General features: G+C 54.2%; 1 protein-coding gene across 1 annotated transcript; it reads right to left on the bottom strand.

Moving 5' to 3' along the window:
- Positions 1-543: 543 nt before the first annotated feature.
- LMAN1L (lectin, mannose binding 1 like) lies at positions 544-20,447 on the bottom strand. Its single transcript, XM_003952702.6, is given in 15 exon segments — positions 544-671; positions 673-769; positions 1,767-1,894; positions 2,565-2,688; positions 3,537-3,604; positions 4,344-4,415; positions 5,018-5,169; positions 5,477-5,609; positions 6,145-6,200; positions 6,972-7,092; positions 7,427-7,526; positions 9,549-9,607; positions 9,705-9,812; positions 9,928-10,082; positions 13,210-20,447. Coding segments are annotated over 15 exon segments (1,620 nt in total). The 5' UTR covers positions 13,424-20,447; the 3' UTR covers positions 544-638.
- Between the last annotated feature and the right edge of the window lie 2,345 nt (positions 20,448-22,792).

The following is a 22,792-nucleotide window of genomic DNA, read 5'->3' as shown; positions in this document are numbered from 1 at the left end:
AGCCTTGGGTGCCCCCCATTCTCCCCACCCACCCAAGTCACTGAACCCAGCAGCTGCCCAGAGAGCTTGACGCTGGAAAAGGGAGGGAGACCTGAGGGCGCGAGCGGGAATCCCAGTTATGATTCCACGAGTTGGCCTCTCAGGGTTGCTCTGTCACGCGCCTCCCCTGCTGCCCCTGGAGCAGCTAGGAGTGGGGAGGGAGAGAGCTGCTCAGTGATGCTGGCTGAGCTGGGCCAGGAGGGACATTGGGAGACACTGCTCTCTGTTATGGGTGAGTTTGAGGACAGAATTATATACAGTCATGGCTCTCTTTCCCTCCATAGTCGAGGGTTCAAAGCCCGTGGGGTATCCGGTCTTTTGGAGGTTAAGCCAGGCCTTGGCCTCCTTGCCTGCTTGGAGCGCACTCCCAGCCAGGTACTCAGAAGGGGTGGAAGCCTTCACAGAGATTAGGGTGAGGCTGGAAAGAAGACCAGTATATCATAGCATGGGGAGAGGGAAATCACCTTTAACGAGGTGGGAGCATGCCGAAAGCTCAGGTGTGCGTGGGAGCTGGGCACCCAGACGGAGAGGATACTGACCAAGCCCCCACCCAAGACACTGCCTGCTTCCCAGTGATGCAAAGCAGGCTCTGAGGTGGGTCAGGCAGGCATGCTGGCAGGGAGAGGCAGGGCCCCTCAGAATCCCCGGGGCCCTGGGGGTGTGTGGTGCAGGATCCAGAGGAAGGCTGCCTGTGGACAGACACTCCTGAAGGCTCTTGTTCAGCTCCTGCCTGCTGCCAGAGAGAAGGTTACAGGTTACTTGCGTCTCTCCTTTATGGGCTTTTGAAAAACCAGGACTCTCATGCTTGCCTTGCTACACTCACTGCACCACAACCTCTGCTGTTCTTGGACTTTCTGTGGCTCCTTTGGCCCGCTGCATATGGTCCACGCTTTCCCCCCGGGCATGTAGGGTCTGTCCTAGTGGCTCCAGGCTGATTGCCACCACTGCACTCCTGTGCATGTGCTGAAGCCTGTGAGCATTTCTACCTTGTGCTTTTTAAAGCTTAGCTCATTTTACTCCTCCTCCAGGACCATCCCAGCCCACACGGACTCTTCTTGTCTTGAAATTCCACCAACAAAGATTGTCAGTCTCATTGCTGAGGCCTTTAGCACACCCCACATCTCTAAATGGTGCGCGTTCATTCAGCAAACACACACCAAGCAAAACTAGTGACCTCCTCTCACTTTTTCAGATCTCTTTGCCCAGTTTCACAAACTCATCCTGCCCTTTGCTCCAACACTACTGAACTTGCCACTTTTTCTCTAAAATATTATGTTTTTCTCATGCCTCCCTGCCTTTTCTCATGCTGTTCCCTCTGCCTCTATGCCTTTACCTATCTTGTCAGGGTGGAAAACTCCTAGTCACCTTAATGACCATATCAAATGTCCCTTCCAGGTTGATTCCCTAACCAAGGGGGGTCAAGTGTATTCTCCTGCACTCTCGTAGCCCCTCAGCTTCCTGACATCATGGCATTGACGACACAGGGTCAGTTAGACCTGTGTGGGCGAGCTCCGTGAGAGCAGGACCCAGATGGGGCTGGGGGGCGAGCAGGTGGTCAGTAGTGCTTGGTGAGAGAATGGGCCCTATCCTGCACTGTGCTCTTTGTGATTTGGGGACTCGGCAGGTCCCCTCTGAGCTGAAGTGTCCCCTCTCCTAAATCCAATGGCTATAGCTGAGAACCAAGAGATGCCAGTGCTGTGGGAAGTCCTGCTCACGGGGTGGCCCACCTGAAGTGCACGTAGCCGAAGAAGCCTACAGTCTGAATGAGGAGGTAGAACAGGAAGATGCCAGGCTGCAGGCACGAGGAAGCCCTTGGGGGCTGGCCAGGTGGGCGGGGGGCCTTGGCCACTGCCTTCTGAAAGGGGAAAGTCTAAGGTCCTAGCTTAGCTTCTTACCCAGAAGGAGGGGGGGACCTGGAATCTAGGCCATGTGCATGCTCCGTTTCCTTTCCCCAGGCTTGGGGCGTCCTGGCTGTCATCCAGGGAACTTGGAGAGGGGGCAGTGTACAAAGCTGCCTCCCCAACCCCAGCTCCCATGGCTGCATCTGTGGGAACAGCTGGGAAGGCCTGGGGCCTGGGATCATCAAGGGGCCCAGGGCTCAAGAGAAGATAAGAGAGAAGTAAAGAGCCAAAGACAGGGTGAGCAGGGTGAGGGCGAGGGAACGAGAATGGGACAGGGCATGGGGAAGCGCTGACTACCACTGGACTCTGAGTGATCTTGGACACAGCCCACCCTGTTTCCCCTCTGGTCATTGGATATTGGATCGAGGGGTGTCCAGGGCCCTGCTGGTGCTGAGTCTGTGGGACTCTTCAGAGAGGAGAGAGGACAGAGAAAAGATGAGATGTGTGGTGGCACGTATGCACGCACACACAGACACTGACGCAGGCACAGATGTGCTTGCCAGCAGTCCTGGGAGGGGAGGGCAAAGGCAGGAGGGCTTGGGGCTGCTGAAGTGCTGGAAGAAGGGTGGCTGAGCCCAGACGTCAAGGTTGGGGACCCCATGCTGCCCACTACTTCCCCCTCACCGCCGGGCCCCGAAGCTCCTCCTGCAGGAGGCCCAGGATGTGGTCCAGCTCTAAGAAATGATGCTCAGTGCCCACAGGCAGGTAGGAGACCTGGGCTTCTGCAGCCATGCGGACAGCTGCATCCCTAATTGGGGGTGGAAACCAAGTAAGATGACTCATTACCTCTTCTGCTTCCACCCAGATGGCCTAATCATTTCCCATCTCCCCAAGGGCAGCACATGGATGGGGAACAGGTACCATCCCTGGGGCCCCTTCTTGGGGGCTGGTCTTTTCACCTCCAACCTTCTTCCTAGATCCTGAGACTTTAGCTCAGATAAAGATCTCCCTAAAGCTATCTGTGTCAACCCCAGGCTCCCCGGCTCTGCCTTCCATTCCCAGCCCCTGGGGATTTAACTCCTTTCCTTCTTCTCATCTAGGTGCCTCTCCACCCCCAACCCTAGGCATCTAGCTGTGTGTGTACAGGGGGGCTTTAGGCTTCAGCCTGGGATGCATGCCTCCTCCACAGCATCCCCAGGACTCCCCCAACCCCCAGGGCTCCAGAGGCCTGGCCTAGAGTGGGATACCGGGAAGTTAATGGGGGCACAAAACCAAGTCAGGGACTGTCTCCTCCAACTGGTCTGATCTTGGCTGTGCTCCCTCTCCAAGAGCCCCCAACAAAACGCCCCTCATCCCAGGAGCTGCCGTTGAAGGAATGCTCAGATTTCTTAAGCCTCCTGAGGGTGGGAGTGTCTGAGGGGGCCTTCATGATGGGCTTCTCCGGGAGAGAATTGCTTTTCAACTAGGACTTGCAAAACATTAAACTTGATTCAATTAAATTCAAGTCAACTCAACAAACCTAACTCCACCGGTAGCCCTTCCAATTGACAGGCTGTGTGCTGGGCGCTCAGGAAATGATGGAAGGAATGAAAGGCTAATGGAGGAACTTCAGGCAGAGAAACAAGGTGGTGGAGGGGTCCCCACCCAGTCCCTTACCTCATCTCTTGCAGGGCCTGGAGCAGAGTCCACTGTCCATGGAGCAGGGCACCGACCTTGGCAGAGTCCTGCAGAGGGGCAGCCTCTTGTCTAGGGCCCAGGACATAGCCACTCTCTTCTCAGAGCCCACCTTCCCAGCAGCACTGCAGCCTCTTCCTTCCAGAGGCCTTCCCAGATTACCAGGGCCTCCTTATTTGGATACACTGTATTTCTCTGACCTCATCCATAAGGGCTTCCGCATTCCCCCTCCACTCACGCCCCTCTCCCCAGGGGTGGTTGTTTCCTCCCAACAGTGGCCACTTCAGGGTTTTCTCAAAATACTTCTCCCTTCTTATTTATTTATTTGAGATGGAGTCTTGCTCTGCGGCCAGGCTGGAGTGCAGTGGCACAATCTCAGCTCACTGCTACCTGCCTCCCGGGTTCAAGTGATTCTTCTGCCTCAGCCTCCCAAGTAGCTGGGACTACAGATGCATGCCACCACGCCCAGCTAATTTTTGTATAATTTTTGTATTTTCAGTAGAGACGGGGTTTCACCATGTTGGCCAGGATGGTCTCGATCTTTTGACCTTGTGATCTGCCCGATGGTCTCAGTCTTTTGACCTCGTGATCTGCCCACCTTGGCCTCCCAAAGTGCTAGGATTACACGTGTGAGCCACCATGCCAAGCCAAAATACCTCTCCCTTCTAAAAGTGGTTCTGTCCCCTGAAGGAGGCAGAGGCCCAGCCCAGTCCTCTCTGCCCTGGTTCTCCCAGAGCACCAGCCAAGCTGGGGCCAGTGCTGGTCAACACCCAGTGTTTGGGTCCCTGCCTTATTGAGTGACATGGAGAGGTGGCCACCCCTCCCTGGGGTGGATGGAATCTGGCAGGAAGCATCCAGGGCCTGGGGATAGGATCAGAGAGGCTTGGCCCTGGAGTGTAAGTCCCCTCCCCTCTTCCCCACACTAGCAGCCCAGCCTAAGCTGCTCTGACACAAGATTAAAACCTCGAGCTGTCAGAGCCCAGCAAAGCCCACAAGAGCTGCTGGCCTCCTCTGCCCAGTATCTAACACCTTGGCTGAGTTTAGCTCTCAGGCCCCCAGGCTGGGCATGACCCGAAGCATGACTCCCTGGGGGAGGAGCCAGATGGCAATGGAGATGCAATGAGGCTTCTGGTGCAACTGAGCATTAAGCAAGCCCTATGCAAATCGCATGTGAAGCTACATGCAAATTAGCACCTAGTCTATTTCTGTCATTCATCTACAGAGCTGAGTCCAAATAGCTGGCATCTCCTCTCCCCAGCCCCAGCCTCAGCCCCAGCCCCGTGCGCATTTGCTTGTGCAGAGATGCCATCCTGCATGCTGCCCTGCCCCATCCTGTGACCTGCAGCATTTCATCCCTGCCTTCCTTTCCCTCCAGGCCTTAGGGGAGACTAGTTGCTGACTACAGTGCTTGCTCCTCTTTCAGGTCCGCAGGTGGAGCCTTGGATGCCTGTAGGGCTTCTCACCCAGCCTCCGTCAGGCCTGGCTTGGCCTAGGGGCCCCAGCTGCTTCTTCCATTGTCTCTCAGCCTGGGCCAGCTGCTTGGAGAGACCCCACAGAGCCTGCAGGATCCCACGGTGTCTGCCCAGTGTCTCCTCCAGGTCGAAGAGCCTTTCCCCTGGGGATTAGGGCAGAGCTGGGATGGGCAGCCAGCCATGGTGGGGTAACACAGCCTATCTTATCTTTGGGGTGGCTTCTTGGAGAGGGGTGCCAGAAGGTGTGGCTGCTGCCTCCAAGACCCTCTCCTGGAAGATGAGTCTAAGTGGTAAGGTGGGGATAGCACAGAACACTTGGGCCCAGGGCCTGCTTAGATGTGGCCTCCTCAGGTCTCAGCTTCCCTACTGATTAAAGGACCCCTGGTCATAAGGGTGGAGGATGCTGTGACACTCAGATGGGCGCCACCTGCCCGCTCTCTCGGTCCCTACCTTCTCCTTGAGCTTCAGAGTCTGACTTTGGAGTTACATCCTCCCTGGTGCCCAAGCCCAGCCTTGCCCGCAGCCCTTCCAGCTGCCTCGCCAGGCGGAGCTGCTGCATCTCCAGGAAGGGCTGAGGGGGAACCTAGGGGAGGAAGACAGAAAGTCGGGCCCCAAACCCATGGGAGATCCAGAAGCAAGGGGAGCCTTCCCACAGCCTTCCCCACGAGCCCAGCCTTCCTCCCTGGCCAGCTGGCCCTGCAGTTTCCAGCCCTCTGAGTTCTGCCTTCACGCAGATCCCCACCATCTTCCCTCCCTGCTGTGGCCTCAAGCCTGTATGTGCTGGTCCGCGGCTCCTTTAAGCTCATCTCCTCCAGGCAGCCTTCCTTGACCCCCTGGCTGGTTGGGACTCCTCCTCTGTGCTCCCACAGCCCCCTGCACCTTTTGAGACCTGGCACTGATCGCTCTGAACTGTAATGTCACAGCCTGAGCCAGCCAGCCTGCGAGACCTCACAGACCAGCCCTGGCCTGCAGCACTGCCCTGCACAAGGTCTGGCCTGAGCAGAGCTCAGAGGCCAGGTGGAGGTAAGGGCTGGAATGGCAGGTCTGAGGGCACCATGACATGGGTGAGGGCAGGGTCCCTGGGCTGCCATTCCCAGGTAGGCCAGGGCTGGCATCACCTCTGGGCTGGGCTCACTCAAGCTGAAGGTCAGGAAGGACAGGACATCATGATCATCTGGAAGGGGACAGATGAAGGAGAAGTAAGACCCCTCCACCCAGCAGCCCCCCCGCTCAGCCTTCACCCTCACCGCCATGATATCCCACCGAGGCAAGAGGGGTGACTTTGGGCCACCATCTGATGCTTGTCCTGCTTACTTCCTAGGAAAGGTGTGAGGGTTGACAGGTAGATGGGTGGGTGGTGAGGGTTGAACCTCACACTCAGTCAGAGGCAGGCCCCTGTGGCAGAACTGGACGATCCCAAAACATCCTGGGCTAGAGCCATGGCAGCAGACCATCTGACACTCTTAGGCCCCCAGAGCACAGCTGCTACTGGTAGTAGCAACTGCACAGTGGCCACCTTTCCAGCATAGCTCTGACCATGTCACTCTCCTCCTCAGAAACCAGACCAAGGTCCTAGCATTCAAGGACTCCCACGCTCTGGTTGCCCTCGGCTTTCCCGCTGTGGGACCCTCCGTGGACTCTCCATGGCATCACATTTCTTTGCTCCATTTTCCTAAATGCCCCTCCTTGCTGTCTGTCTTCCACTTGTCCCACAACTCACAGCTAGGGGCACTTATGTGGCCAGCACTGAAATCAAAGCTTCTCTTGTTTTATCCCATTTGAGACTTGCAAGTCTCAAGGCAGACATGACTTCTCCCAAGGGTCACAGAAGCCCAGGTCATGTGGTGAAGTGGCTGACGCCACCCCAGTGCTCTTTAGAAGGTGTGCTGAGGGTGATTTATTCATCACTGCCCTTCTGCTCTTACCTGCCCAGTGGGATCCTCACCTGCCAGGGTGCCGGTGGCTGCTGAGACCCCAAAGAAGCCTCCAGGGACCAAAAGCAGGGGCCCCACATCCACACAGAACTCATCTGGATCACTGTGAGTGAGGCCACTGTTCAAGGACACCTGAGGGACATGGAGAGAGTGAGCAGTGGGGGGGTGTCCCTACCTCTGACTGCCTGACTCCCCTGGCTGTGGGATGGCAGGTGGCCCTAGGGCTTCGTATCAGAATGGCATGGAGGTGACCCGCACTCCTGGTCTCATGTGAGCCCTTACATGTATGTGCTCTGGGTGAGTGTTAGGATTCTGTGTAGGGATGGAGGATCCCCTGTGGATGTTGGCCCGTGTGTGCCAGGGACTTCACGTGGTGTCACAGGCACTGGTGTGTTGGGGCCGTGGGCACGCACACATAGCAGCTCTGTAACTCAGAGCCCTGTCAGAAGCAGGAAGGGTGACTCACGCGCAGCCTCTGCCCCCAGTAGGTGATCCGTGCTCTGAAGGGGTGTGGCCGGTTCCGGAAGTCCCAATGACAGGAGCCCAGCACTTGGCTAGCTCCATCCCTGTGGGCAGTTTGTTCATTTGTTTGTTTTTGAGAAAGAGTCGCTGCCCAGGCTGGAGTGCAGTGGTGCAGTTTTGGCTCATTGCAACTTCTGCCTGCTGGGCTCAAGTGATCCTCCCACCTCAGCCTCCCAAGTAGCTGAGACTACAGGCATGCACCACCATGCCCGGCTAATTTTTGTATTTTTAGTGGAGATGGGGTTTCACATTGTTGGTCAGGCTGGTCTCAAACTCCTGACCTCAAGTGATCCACCTGTCTTGGCTCCCAAAGTGCTGGGATTACAGGTGTGAGCCACCATGCCTGACCCTTGTGGGCAGTTGGAATCCAGCCAGGATATACAGGACTCAAGGCCTGGACAGTGAGGGCAGTCCCAGAAGCCACTCTGCCCAGATTTGCTATGCCACCTCCCTTTCCGCTGGGTGAGCTGGCATGGGACATGTACCTTGTCTAGCTTGAGTCTCCCTTGTTGTAGCCTGCCCCCTTGGCAGAAGAGAGAGGGGCAGGGGAAGCAAGCCCTGCCTGACGGAGTGTTGGGACTTGGATTTACAGAAGGGGCCAGGGGCCTCCCTGTGGCTCTTCCTTAAGGGGACAAAGGCCTGGACCAACAATGCAGTTTCTGCCCTCCATTCCCCCGACCCACCTATCACCCTCGTCCTATCACCCTTACGTCCCTCCTTCTTCTCTCTCTTTTTTTTTTTTTTCTGAGACGGAGTCTTGCTCTGTTGCCCTGGCTGGAGTGCAGTGGCGCGATCTCGGCTCACTGCAACCTTTGCCTCCTGGGTTCAAGCGATTCTCCTGCCTCAGCCTCCCGGGTAGCTGGGATTACAGGTGCTCACCACCACACCCGGCTAATTTTTTTAATTTTTAGTAGAGACAGGGTTTCACCATGTTGGCCAGGCTGGTCTCAAACTCCTGACCTCAGGTGATTAGCCCGCCTTAGCCTCCCAAAATGCTGGGATTACAGGCGTGAGCCACTGTGCCTGGCCTCTCCCTCCTCCTTCTTTTAAACTCCAAGTCCTCTGTGCCTCTGGCTTCCTTTTCCTCTCCCAGCTGCCAGGGCTCAGAATGCAGCTGACTCAGGACGGATGACCTGGACATGTCCCGGCAGCCAAGGACAATGTGACCAGGCTGCCTCCCTGACAGGTCGGCTCGGCAAGCTCTGGGGAGTCAGGAAAAGAGTGTTAAACGCTGTGTCTCTGGACACCTCAGGCTACTCACAGCAGAGCGTCTGACAGTGCCGCCTTCCGCCAAGAGGGAGGCAGCACAGGGCAGGGGAGAAGCCAGCACCAGAGCAGCCACCTGGGTTTGTGCCCCGAGCTGTGTGACCTTGGGCAAGCCATCTCATCTCTCCAAACCCCAGTGTTCCCATCTCTAAAACGAGGACAGTAATTGGAACGACCTCATAACAATGTTATGAGGGTTAACTAAGACAGTAAATGAGAAGGGCTTGGTGCTGTGCCTGGCATACAATCAGCTCACTCCATAAATGCAGGCAATTACTCTAATTGTTATGAGCCGAGAGAAGGTTGCTGAGAGACACTGACAAACCGGCCCAGCTACTGAGGAGGCAGTAGGGCCGGGGAGGGACAGAAGCCAAATCATCAGGGGAAAGGGAAGGGACAGCTATGCAGGGAAGGGCGGGGACCCTCCAGGGGTAAGTCTGGGCTCAAAGTTCAGCTCTGCGCACGGCACATCCCTTCCCCTCTCTGGGCTCAATGTCCTGACCTGTAAATGGGACGAATAACCCCCCACTTATGGAGGGTGTTGGAGATGGGATGAGATCATGGGAGCAAAGATACTCATCACAGGCCCCAGCCTGTGTCATTTCACCTGGGGCTGCTGGGTCGAAGGAATCAAGCCCCAGGGGGGCGGACGTCGGCTGAGTGAGAGAGTCCAGCAAGTATGGCGACCCGGCAGGGTGGGCCCCCTGCTGGAGGAGGCTGGGGCAGGGGCTCGGATGGGGGGGATGGGCCCCTCCCAGTGCAAAAATGGAGGTGAGTGGTCAGTTCAGACAGGCCCTTACCCAGGCTGCTCAGAGGGGATGTGCCCGTCGCTGGCCAGCACACGGATGGCAGGACTGTCCTGCAGGGAGGTGAGAAGCAGCCTGAGCCGCGGGCATGGCGGGAGGGGGAGGGTGTGAGCGGGCAGGCGGGCTGGCAGGCAGGAGACCACTACGCACCTGAGTATCCTCTGCCAGAGAGTCAAAGAAGATCCCGATGCCGTCCCACGAGGCCAGCCCCCCAAGGACAGAGCCTACATGGCCCCTGCCCCGGGTGTACCACAGGGCCTGCAGGTCCCCAGCCCCTCAGCTCAGGGAACCGTGTGGGATACTGGGACCCCGGGGCTCATCACCCGCCTCCCTGACCCACCCCGCTCTGTCAGCTCTGGGAGAGGACACTCACCATGCCCTGGGCTCCCCGGCGCCCCAGTCCCGTCACCCTCATCTGCACCTCTACTTCCCAGGCAGAGAAGGGGACAGAGGCCCTGCTCCACACGGCGCCACTCCGGTTCCTCATGGATGGCGTCAGCCGCACTTCCTCCAGGCCCAGGATGGCGTCTGTGGACCAGGGCAGCTCAAGCCCCAGGCTCCACTACACCCCATCTCCCCCTTCACTCTCTCACTGGCCCGGGCTGGGCTCCCGGAAGAGAAGGCGACAATGCCAAGGCCTGCCATTAAATAACCGGCCAGCCAGGGAAGCAGGAGTCAGAGCCCAGCACAGCTGGAGGGGCCTTTGCTGGGGAGGGCAATGAATGCCAGCACCATCCACGTCGTCAGTGAAGCCTCACCGCAGTGTGTGCTGTCTGTTTTTATAAGACCCCATCTAACAGATGAGGAAAGTGAGGCTCATAAAAGTTAAGGAACTAAGTGGATTGGATGGAATTCAGCTCCATATGACTCCAAAGCAGAAGCTTTTTCCACCACGAGAGAGATTTGTGTCTAACCCTTCCCATTTCTCAGATGACGAAACTGAGGCCTTGTGACAAAAAAGGAAGTGCCTGAGACCACAGAACACAGGAGAGCACTTTAGGAGGGAGTAACTGCAAGAAGGCCCAAGACTCTAGGCTGTGGCCAAATGAGGCCAGAGCTTCCTGGTGGACAGGACCTAGGGGGCATTCCAAGGTGAGGAAAGCAGGAAAGCAAAGATGTGAAGGTGAGAACCGGCCCACAGGACGGCGATGAAAGAATGCAGGATGGAGTATGTGTGTGAGAATTGTCACTGGCGGTGGTGGGGCGGGGAGGAAGGAGCCCTGCATGGTAGGAAAAAGGAATGGGAGAGAAACTGAGGCAGTCTTGGCAGGAACTGGGGGCAGGGAACTCAGAGGCCCTACTCGAGCTCACTCCCCACCCTCCAACCTGCCAGCCTGGAACCTGGCCCAGGGCCCAGACTCTGCCAGGACGTTCTGGAGGCTGCTCATCCAGCCTGTTTGCTCTATAAAGGCCAGGGATGGGGGTAGGGAGGCTCAGAGCTGCAAGGCCACAAGTCCCAGGGCCTCTGGAAGCTGTCACTGCCTCTGAAATCCTTGCAGAAGGCTTTCAGCCTTACGAGGCCTGTGGGTGAGACCTTGCCCCAGACCATGGGCTCCTTCAGCCTGACTCTGCCTGGTATCTCTGGGCTGGGCACAGAGGAGCATCAGGGTGAACGAATGAATGAACAGACAATGCACACATCACTGGGTGATCTTGGAGAAGGTGCCTCTGCTCCCTCACATGATCTGTGACACCCAGACTTGGCAAGGCCCAGAGCAGTGAGTGTTGTATAAGTTTTGCCATTCTGGTCCTGAAGCAGGGCCCAGCTTGGTGCTGTGAGAAACAGCCCACCTTTTTGTTACCTCCTGTGTCTCTATGAAGGAGGACTGGAAGAAACCCTACTGACAGGGCCTACCATCTTAAAGGAATATTTTGGGCTGGGCGCGGTGGCTCACGCCTATAATCCCAGCACTTTGGGAAGCCGAGGCAGGCGGATCATCTGAGGTCAGGAGTTCAAGACCAGCCTGGCCAACATGGTGAAACCCCGTCTCTACTTAAAAAATACAAAAATTAGGCTGGGTGCGGTGGCTCGCCTGTAATCCCAGCACTTTGGGAGGCCAAGGCGGGCGGATCACGAGGTCAGGAGATCGAAACCATCCTGGCTAACAAGGTGAAACCCCGTCTCTACTAAAAGTACAAAAAATTAGCTGGGGGTGGTGGCAGGCACCTGTAGTCCCAGCTACTCGGGAGACTGAGGCAGGAGAATGGCATGAACCCAGGAGGTGGAGCTTGCAGTGAGCCGAGATCACACCACTGCACTCCAGCCTGGGCAACAGAACGAGACTCCGTCTCAAAAAAAAAAAAAAAAAAAAAAAAAAACAAAAATTAGCTGCGTGTGGTGGCACACACCTGTAATCCCAGCTACTCAGGAGGCTGAGGCAGGAGAATCACTTGAATCTGGGAGGTGAAGGTTGCAGTGAGCCAAGATCACACCACTGCACTCCAGCCTGGGCAACAAGAGTGAAACTCCATCTCACAAAAAAAAAAAAAGGGATATTTTGTCCTGGCTTTAGTTAGGAATCGTGCCATTTCTCAGAACTCACATCTCTTTTTTTTTTTTTTAGCCAGAGTTTGGCTCTGTGCCCAGGCTGGAGTGCAATGGCAGGATCTCAGCTCACTGCAACCTTGGCCTCCCAGGTTCAAGCAATTCTCCTGCCTCAGTCTCCTGAGGAGCTGGGACTACAGGCGCGCGCCACCACACCCAGCTAATTTTTGTATTTTTAGTAGAGTCAGGGTTTCACCATTTTGGCCAGGATGGTTTCGACCTCTTGACCTCGTGATTCATCTGCCTTGGCCTCCCAAAGTGCTGGGATTACAGGCGTGAGCCACTGCACCTGGCCAAGAACTCACATTTTATAGACAGAAATCCACAGCCGATCTGCTTTCTATCTTTGCTTTGCCTGCTAAGAGGCTCAGAATTAAATCCATGGCCCAACTCTCAGGTGGACAGACCTCACAGCATATGTTTTGGAAGCCATGCTCCTAGACTATTTCATGCTCCACTCTAATCCTCATTGTTCTTGCTCACTCCCTCTATCGTGTAGTTCCATCATCACAAACCCTTTTTGGAACAAGATCTGGTAGAAGACACACTCTTTGTAGGTCTGGGTTTGGAAGTCCCTGAACACAAACCTATGGGCTAAGATGCTCTCATGCCTGCTTCCACCCACAACACACATACAGGGAAGGGCTGGTGCCCACTCACCTGGGATGAGGATGCTTCCCTCCAGGTAGCCCCCAGTTCTCATGGCCAGCCACAGGCCCGCTGGGATGGAGCCGGGAGAGTGGAGGTTTGTGCTGGTCCACATTGCCTTCTGTGTGCCTGGGACTTAGTGTGTGAGCATGTGTCTGTGTGTTCACAGGTCAGAGGTAGAGGAAGGGCAGGGGTCCAAGGAGAGGCAGAGGAGAAGCGAGAAGTCCTAGGGCAGGGAAGCAGAGAGGCACAGGAGAAACAGCTTGGGCAGGGGTGGGGGGTGTTGAGGCGGTGGAGCAGGAGACAAGCCTGGAAGGGGTCCTGGGGTGCCTGGCACTGTCCCAGGCCTTGCCCCACCCTGGACAGAGGATGGCTGTGACAGACCCACTCCCTACCAAGTCACAGCCCCTCCAGCACTTTGAGGGACCCTGGGCATAGCTGGTCCCCACCCCTGCCCCTCACCTCCATGATGGCTCCAGAAGGGTATTCCAGCCCCAGGCAATGCCAGCCTTGGGCCTTTGAAGCTGAGCTTGTACTCAAACCTGCGTAGAGGAGGACACCCCGTCTCAGGGCTGTGGGGGTCCAGGAGCAGGAGGAGAAGGCAGAACAAGGGACCTGGACCACTGACCGCCGGCATCGTGAAGGCCCCTGAAGTCTGGGCCCCGGGGTAGATCATAGCTGGGAGGCCGGGGAGGGGATCCTGGGATAGGGCCAGGCAGGGAGGAGCTGGGGACTGGCCAGGAGCTGGGTTTTGGCACTGTCCTCTCCCTCCATCTCCAGCGTAGACATCCTGTTCCTTCCAGGCCTGCTGTCAGGCCCCGCCCATCCCTCACCTCCAGTCTGACGTGGGCAGCGGGACCCCACCACAACCTGAGCTCTGCCCCTGCTCCTGACTCAGGCCATCTTTCTGTCTCCCATCACTTCCAGCAGTTGGATGCGGCAGGGGGGAAAGGGGGGTGCCCAGGGTTGGGCTCCACCCTTCAGCAGCCCTGGCCTCCCCTCCCAGTTAGGGAGACAGGCCTCCACATTCTGCCTGTGTCCCCCAGCATGGATGGCACATCTATCTGGACACCCATCCTTCTCTCCTCCCTGCCCCCTCTCTCCCTCTCCCGAATTCCCCCAGGCTCATCCTTCCAAGCAGCCTGGTTTCCTCAACAAAAGCATTACATGGAAAAAAGAAGGGAGTCTTTAGAGACAGCACAAAAACGCAACGTGCAGACCTTGTTTGGAGCCAAATTTTAACCCAACTGCAAAAAAAAAAAAATATTGGGGAAATTTGAACAATGGATATTTTTGAACAATGGATATTTGACTATATTGAGGAATTGTTAAAAATTTTAGGGCACCGTGGCTCATGCCTGTAATCTTAGCACTTTGGGAGCCCAAGGCAGGTGGATCACCTGAGGTCAGGAGTTCGAGACCAGCCTGGCCAACATGGTGAAACCCTGTCTCTACTAAAAAAAAAATACAAAAAATTAGCCAGGCGTGGTGGTGCATGCCTGTAATCCCAGCTACTTGGGAGGCTGAGGCAGGAGAATCACTTGAACCTGGGAGGCAGAGATTGTAGTGAGTGGAGATTGCACCATTGCACTCCAGCCTGGGTGATAAGAGCAAAAATCCATCTCGAAAAAAAAAAAAAAATTGAGAACTAATATGGTATTGTGGTTATGTTTTTTATTTTTTATTTTATTTTATTTATTTATTTTTTGAGACGGAGTCTCGCTCTGTACCCAGGCTGGAGTGCAGTGGCGCGATCTTGGCTTACTGCAAGCTCTGCCTCTCGGGTTCACACCATTCTTCTGCCTCAGCCTCCCAAGTAGCTGGGACTACAGGTGCCCGCCACCATGCCTGGCTAATTTTTTGTATTTTTTAGTAGAGATGGGATTTCACCGTGTTAACCAGGGTGGTCTCGATCTTCTGACCTCGTGATCCGCCTGACTCGGCCTCCCAAAGTGTTGGGATTACAGGCGTGAGCCACTGCGCCTGGCCTTTTTTTTTTTTTTTTTTTTTTTGAGAGGTGGTGTCTTCCTATGTTACCAAGGATGGACTCAAACTTCTGGGCTCAAAGGATCCTCCTGCCTCCTGAATAGCTGGAAATAAAGGCATGAGCCACCACGCCTGGCTTGTGGTTATGTTTTTAAAGTGTCTTTTGGAGAAACATACAAAAGCTTTACAGATGAATTGCTGTAACATCGGGGATTTGCTTCAAAATATTCCAGGGCTTGTTGGTGAGCAGGTGGGGTAGAGATGAGACAGAATTGACCTTGAGTTGGTAAGTGCTGAAGCTGGATGGCGGGATGCAGGGGTTCCTTATATCTTCTACTTTTATTTTATTATTTTTTGAAACAGGGTCTCACTGTCACCCAGACTGAAGTGCAATGGCAGGATTGTAGAGGAGCTAGGACTACAGGCACACACTACCGTGCCTTGCTAGCTAATTTTTTTTTTTTTTTTTTTTTTTTTGAGACGAAGTCTCACTCTGTCACCCAGGCTGGAGTGCAGTGGTGTGATCTCGGTTGACTGCAACCTCCTCCTCTCAGGTTCAAGCGATTCTCCTGCCTCAGCCTCCTGAGTAGCTGGGATTACAGGCACCCACCACCATGCCCGGCTAATTTTTGTATTTTTTTTTTTTTTTTTTGAGATGGAGTCTCCCTCTGTTGCCCAGGCTGGAGTGCAGTGGCACAATCTCCGCTCACTGCAAGCTCTGCCCCCACTGGGTTCATGCCATTCTCCTGCCTCAGCCTCCAGAGTAGCCAGGACTACTAGGCGCCTGCCACCACGCCCAGCTAATTTTTTTGTATTTTTAGTAGAGACAGCATTTCACAGTGTTTGCCAGGTTGGTCTTGATCTCCTGACCTCGTGATCCACCCGCCTCAGCCACCCAAAGTGCTGGGATTACAGGTGTGAGCCACTGCGCCTGGCCAATTTTTGTATTTTTAGTAGAGACAGGGTTTCACCATTTTGGATCAGGCTGGTCTCGAACTCCTCACCTCAGGTGATCCGTCCACCTCAGCCTCTCAAAGTGCTGGGATTACAGGCATGAGCCACAGCGCCCAGCCCCCAGCTAATTTTTTAATTTTTATTTTTGTAGAGATGGGGGTCTTGTTTTGTTGCCCAGGCTGGTCTTGAACCCCTGGCTTCAAGTGATCCTTCTGCCTTGGCTTCCCAAAGTGCTGGGATTACAGGTGTGAGCCACAACACTGGCCTATTTTTATATATTTGAAAATTTTCATTAAAAAATTTTTTTAGAAAGAAAGAAATCCTATATTTCAAATATTTTCATCCAAATAAAAGTTGGTTTTCCAGAATGACTCATTTGCCAAGAATCCTGGATAGCTGAAATTTTACTGTGCTTTGGAGGTTCCCAATAGGAGTCAGTGACTGAAGCTTTACAAATGGATTAAAATCAAAGTTGTACATGTGAAATGTTAGAACATGCTATAAGAAATCATTTCACAGGCCGGGTGCAGTGGCTTACACCTGTAATCCCAGTACTTTGGGAGGCCGAGGTAGGCGGATCACCTGAGGTTGGGAGTTCAAGACCAGCCTGACCAACATGGTGAAACCCCATCTCTACTAAAAATACAAAATTAGCCAGGCGTGTAATCCGAGCTACTCAAGAGGCTGAGGCAGGAGAATCGCTTGAACCCAGGAGGCAGAGGTTGCAGTGAGCCAAGATCGCGCCATTGCACTCCAGCCTGGGCGACAAGAGTGAATCTCTGTCTCAAAAAAAAAAAAAAAGCATTTTGCAACACCAAGCCCTCACCTGCCTCCATCTGCTCCTCCTACCTTCACAGCCACACTGGTGGACAGGTTGTCCATTCTGTCCCCGCCTCCTCACTGGATCCTCAAGCCCCTCAAGCCCACTGGATCCTCAAGCCCTTGGCTTCCCGATCCTGTCCCCACCACTCCATGGAAAACGCCCTCGCAAAGGCCTGAGCAGCTATGCCTGTTCTTTGGTCCTAGGAGACTCTTCTCAACCCAGTCTCTGCCGCTTGAAATGCTGCTGACATCCACCTGCTCTACCCGACCCCTCCTGTACCCTGAGTCCCCCCAAGGCCCACCTGCTTCTCCCCCTGCCCCTGGCTGCTCCCTTCACTAATCCCTTGCCAGCTGCTCTCCCTCCCTACCCCCATAAGCCTCAGGGCTTGCTTCTCCTCAACCCCACACTCCCTGACCAAGCTCCTCCATGCCCATGACTTCAAGCACATCCCTGTGCACGCACACTCTCAAATCTACTTCTAGCCAGCCTCTCCTGGAAGACTTGAATGAATGTGTCTCTCTGCAGCGGACATCTCTGCTTGGATGTCACTAAGGCCCCCAGGAATTCCAAACTGAATTCCTCTTCTCCAGCCCCTTCATCCTCCTCCAGGCCTCAGGTCTCCCAGGTGGCACCGCCCCCTTACACCAGAGTGTGGAACTGCTCCCATATCCTTCCCTCTGCCTCATCCCCACATCTAGCCATAGGCAGGTTCTTACATTTGTTCTTGCCATTCATACCGTGTTACCTGGTTCCTTAATCTTGCCAAGCCTTAGTTTTCTTATCTGTAAAATGGGAGCATTAATGGTATATGCCTCCAAGAGTTGTTTGAAAAGTTACATGGAACGTATTTAGAACAGGGCCTGGCAGACAGTGCTCAGCTCAATAGGACAGCAGCCCCTTTATCCTCCTCTTCCCCACTACCTGCTGACTGCAGCCTCCTCACCGTCTCCCAGACTGCAGTGAAAAAGGTCTTTCTAAAATGCAGATCTGGGCTGGGTGCGGTGTCTCACGTCTGTAATCCCAGCATTTAGGGAGGCCAAGGCCGGTGGATCACCTGAGGTCAGGAGTTCCAGACCAGTCTGACTAACATGATGAAACCCCGTCTCTACTAAGAATACCAAATATGCATGATGGTGCATGCCTGTAATTCTAGCTACTCGGGAGGCCGAGGTAGGAGAATCGCTTTAACCCGGGAGACAGAGGTTGCAGTGACTCGAGATTGCATCATTGCACTCCAGCCTGGACAAGAGTGAAACTCTTTCTCAAAAAATAAATAAATAAATAAATACAATAAAATAAAATACAGATCTGGCCAAGCCACACCTCTGTCCTAAGCCCTTCAATTGCTTCTGGCTATCTTCCCATAACGTTGAGCTCCTCATTGGGCCTACAGAGGCAGGTGAGGTCCAGGCCCCTGCTTTCGCTTCAGCTTCACTGGCTTCCAAGCCACACCCCTTGGCGTCTGAGCCCCAGCAAGCTGGTCAGCTCGCTGTCGCACCTCACCACCTTTGGCTGGGCAGTGCCCTTCCTTTGCCAGGAATGCCCTTGCTGTCCCTGCCTGTTGAGTGTCTGAGGAGCCGCCCTGCACTTCCCACCGCCTCTGCCCCATTGGTGGGGTGCTGGTGGCAGGTATTCCCCCACTTTTCCGGACAGCAGACTGAGTCCTGAGAAGATTCCCCATCAGTTCACAAGCTCCTTAAGGGCAGGATCTATGTCTTGCTCATCTGTGATGAGCCAGTTGCCAGGGCAGAGAAGGGAGAGATGAGAGAAAAGAAAGAGGAAAAAAACAAGCAGAAACAGAGAGGCTGGGTGCAGTGGCTCACACCTGTAATCCCAGTACTTTGGGAGGCTGAGGTGGGTGGATCACTTGAGGTCAGGAGTTCGAGACCAGCCTGGCCAATATGGCAAAACCCCCTCTCTACTAAAAATAAAAAAATTAGGCAGGTGTGGTGGCAGGCGCTTGTAATCCCAGCTACTGGGGAGGCTGAGACACGAGAATCGCTTGAACCCAGGAGGCAGAGGTTGTACTGAGCCAAGATCATGCCACTGCACTCCAGCCTAGGTGACAGAGCTAGACTCCCTCTCAAAAAAAATAAAAGGAAAGATGAATGGGAACACCCAGCCATCTGAGCCTGCAACCCTCAGGGTCCCATTGGCTGAGCCCTGTCCCTTCTCTCCTGTTGTTTTATGCCTGGCCCATCTCTGTTGTGTTGCTTGGCTGGCCCCTGTTGTGACCCTATAGCCACGGGCTTCACTGTGGGTTTCTGAATCCTAGCTGGCTTGGACCAGCTGTGAGAGCTGATTGCTGGAATCCCCATCCAGCGCTGTATTCAGTGAAGTCAGATTGGTGCTTGAAATTGACCACAATCAGAGTATTAACTCCGTGGATATCAGCAAATGCTATGAATCAGAGCTACCCCACCCAGCCCATGTCCTAGATTTGGATATTAAACATTCATCAGTGCACCACTGCCTGAGTCTCCCTCCTTCTCTGCACTTGCGGAGGGACTATCCCTCTCCCATCTCAGGCCGGTTCCCCCATGTTCTGGGTTCCCACCACCCACCCCCTGCTCTAAGGAAGGCTCTACCATCTACATACCACCCCTCCTGTCTATATCTCTTGCCTCACTCTCAGTACTCAGTACAATTTAAAGGTCAATGTCCTTCCCTTTGGCAGCCAAATTTGCTCAAGACTCTGCTGTCTTAAATCTACCAGCCGGGTGCGGTGGCTCATGCCTGTAATCCCAGCACTTTGGGAGGTCAAGAGATCGAGACCAGCCTGGCCAACATGGTGAAACCCTGCCTCTACTAAAAATACAAAAATTAGCTGGGTGTGGTGGTGGGCACCTGTAGTCCCAGCTACTCAGGAGGCTGAGGCAGGAGAATCACTTGAACCCAGGAGGCTGAGGTTGCAGTGAGCTGAGATTGCGCCACTGCACTCCAGCCTAGGTGACAGATCGAGACTCCATCTCAAAAAAAGAAAAAGAAAAAAACCCTAAATCCACCACATCCTCCTGTCACTCTTCCTCTCTCATCTCTCCATTACAACTTCATTTCTCAGACTGTCCACCTCTTGCGTTGCTCACACCCTTCTCTAGTCACTGTGATCTGGAATCAGCCCTTATCAACACAGACATTGTGGCTAAAACCAAGGGGCAGTTTGGCCAGGTGCAGTGGCTCATGCCTGTAATCCCAGCACTTTGGGAGGCCGAGGTGGATGAATCACTGAGGTCAGGAGTTCAAGACCAGCATGGCCAACATAGCGAAACCCTGTCTCTACTAAAAATACAAAAATTAGCCAGGCGTGGTGGTGGGCACCTGTAATCCCAGCTACGTGGGAGGCTGAGGCAGGAGAATTGCTTGAATTTGGGAGGTGGAGGTTGCAGTGAGCTGAGATTGTGCCAGTGCTCTCTGGCTTTGGCGACAGAGCGAGACTCCATTTCAAAAAAAATAAATAGCCAGGCATGGTGGCTCACGCCCGTAATCCCAGCACTTTGGGAGGCCAAGGCGGGTGGATCACGAGGTCAGGAGATCAAGACCATCCTGGCTAACACAGTGAAACCCCGTCTCTACTAAAACTACAAAAAATTAGCCGAGAGTGGTGGCAGGCGCCTGTAGTCCCAGCTACTCGGGAGGCTGAGGCAGAGAATGGTGTGAACCTGAGAGGCGGAGCTTGCAGCGAGCCAAGATCGTGCCATTGCACTCCAGCCTGGGTGACAGAGCGAGACTCTGTCTCAAAAAATAAATATAAATAAATAAATAAATCAAAACCAAGGGGCAGACTCAGCCTCCATCTCTGTGCCTTCTGGGAGGCGGGGACCCTGGTGGCTTCCTCCTCTTGAAGTTCTTTTTCCTTGGCTTTTACAACATGGCACTGGCATGGTCAACCTCCTCTTCTTGACCTTTTTTTTTTTTTTTTTTTTTTTTTTGAGAGATGCAGTTTTGCTCTTGTTGCCCAGGCTGGAGTGCAGTGGCATGATCTCGGCTCACTGCAACTTCTGCCTCCTGGGTTCAAGCAATTCTCCTGCCTCAGCCTCCAGAGTAGCTGGGATTACAGGTGTGCACCACTGCGCCCAGCTAATTTTATATATTTAGTAGAGAAGAGGTTTCACCATGTTGGTCAGGCTGGTCTCTAACTCCTGACCTCAAGTGATCCACTGGCCTTGGCCTCCTGAAGTGTTGGGATTACAGGCGTGAGCCGCCGCGCCCAGCTTCTTGGCAGTTTCAAAGCCTCACTTAAAACTCAATGTGTGGCTTGGTGTGGTGGCTCACGCCTGTAATCCCAACACTTTGGGAGGCCGAGGTGGGAGGACTGCTTGAGCCCAGGCGTTCAAGGCTAGCCTAGGCAACATAGGGAGACCTCGTCTCTACAAAAAATTTAAAAATTAGCCAGTCATGGTGGCAGGCACTTGTAGTCCCAGCTACTTGAGAGGCTGAGGCAGGAGGACTGCTTCAGCCTGGGAGGTCAAGGCTGTAGTGAGCTGTGTTTGCACCACCGGACTCCAGCCTGGGTGTCAGAACGAGACCCTGTCTCAAAACAACAAAAACCTTAACATGTCCTTAACAGAGCTCATGATACTCCCTCCTAAGCATGAGTCTCCTGTCCTCGCTCAGCAGATGCCCCCTGCTGCCCTCCCTGCATCCGTTCTGCTCAATCAGGCCTTGCTACGGCCTTTCCCTCTCCTCCACTCTCACACTGAATCCATAGCCAAGTTCGGTCAATTTTAGCTCTGGAGCTAAATCTCTCTGGAGACCGTCTCTCATCTGGACCAGTCCTCACTGTACTCTCTGAAACTCCTCTACCAGTAGCTAGGGTGATTTCAAAAACACATATCTGGGCCGCGTGCAGTGGCTCACGCCTGTAATCCCAGCACTTTGGGAGGCCGAGGTGGTGGATCACCTGAGGTCAGGAGTTTGAGACCAGTCTGGGCAACACGGTGAAACCCCGTTTCCACTAAAAATACAAAAATTAGCCAGGCATGGTGGCGCATGCCTGTTGTAATCCCAGTTACTTGGGAGGCTGAGGCAAGACAATCGCTTGAACCCAGGAGCTGGAGGTTGCAGTGAGCTGAGATGGCACCACTGCACTCCAGCCTGGGTGACAGAGTAAGACTTCTTCTTAAAAACAAACAAACAAACAAAAATTATCTGACATGTCACCCTCCTGATCAAACTTGTCATTGGCTTCCCATTATTCTCTGTTTGATAAAAGCTAAGTCTTTGCCACAGCCACAGCCTCACCTCTCAGGCCTGGCTGTTCGTCCATCCTCACCCACCTTCTTGGAGATCTGAGACAAAGCTGCCCTCCCTCCAGTCTCAGCATCTCTTCCTGGAATGCTGCTAACTCCTGCCATACAACCCGTTCATTCTGCTTCTGATCTCAGCTTAAATGCTGCTTCTTTCCAGAAGCCCTCCCTGATCTACAAAGATTCCCATGTTTTGTGTTCCTCATGTAGCACTTAAGTTTGTCACTGTCTATATGTGACTATTTGATTGTCTTCCCAACTGTGGACTCCACAGGGTGTGTTTTGCTTACTGATGAACCTCAGTCCTAGCAAACAGCAGGTATTCAAATATTTGTTGTTGAATGAATGGTGTAGTTTTAGAAAAATTAGTCTGGCAGTATGCAGAGAAGATGGAGTGGAGGCGGCGAGGAGGCTGTTGCACTGGGCCAGGAGAGATCATGGTGGATGGAACTACAGTGGGGCTGAGGAACAGACACAAGGTAGACTTCGAAGTCAGATCTCCCTGGATTTCAGGTCCTGTTGGCTGGTAGAGGAAGGGTCGGGGCCACAACAGGACAGGGGAACACCCCACCTGCCTGCCTCAGGGAATACATGAAGCCTCACACCTTCAGAGGTTCTGTACTGACCACTGCCCCTGGACAACCTGAGTGAGGGGAGAAAATCTCATGGCTGGTCCACATTCTCTATATGTTCCCCGACAAGGTGGGGTGGGGAGGGACTCCCCCTGACTGGAAGGTGCCAGGATCTCCCCTCTGCCCTGCATCCTCAGCCCCTGCCAAGTCTGGTATGACCTAAGGCCTGGCACATGGCAGGGGTGGGGACAGGGCAAAGCTGTGACATCGTGGGTGAAACTGGAGAAACACCAGGAGCTTTCCCGTTCCCCTCCGGGTCAGCATCTTCTCAGGCATGAGACACTTCTCCTCCTGCCAGAGGAAGCCCACCGGGCCCACCATTGCTTTTTCTCTCTCTTGCACAGGGGGCTTGACTAGAACCCCGTTCCCATCTGTGCAAGCCTGGGCTCCCTCCCATCCCTAGC

This window comes from Pan troglodytes, chromosome 16 (genome assembly GCF_028858775.2).
Source record: "Pan troglodytes isolate AG18354 chromosome 16, NHGRI_mPanTro3-v2.0_pri, whole genome shotgun sequence".
Taxonomy (NCBI): Eukaryota; Metazoa; Chordata; class Mammalia; order Primates; family Hominidae; genus Pan; species Pan troglodytes.
This window is presented reverse-complemented; position numbering and strand designations above follow the sequence as displayed.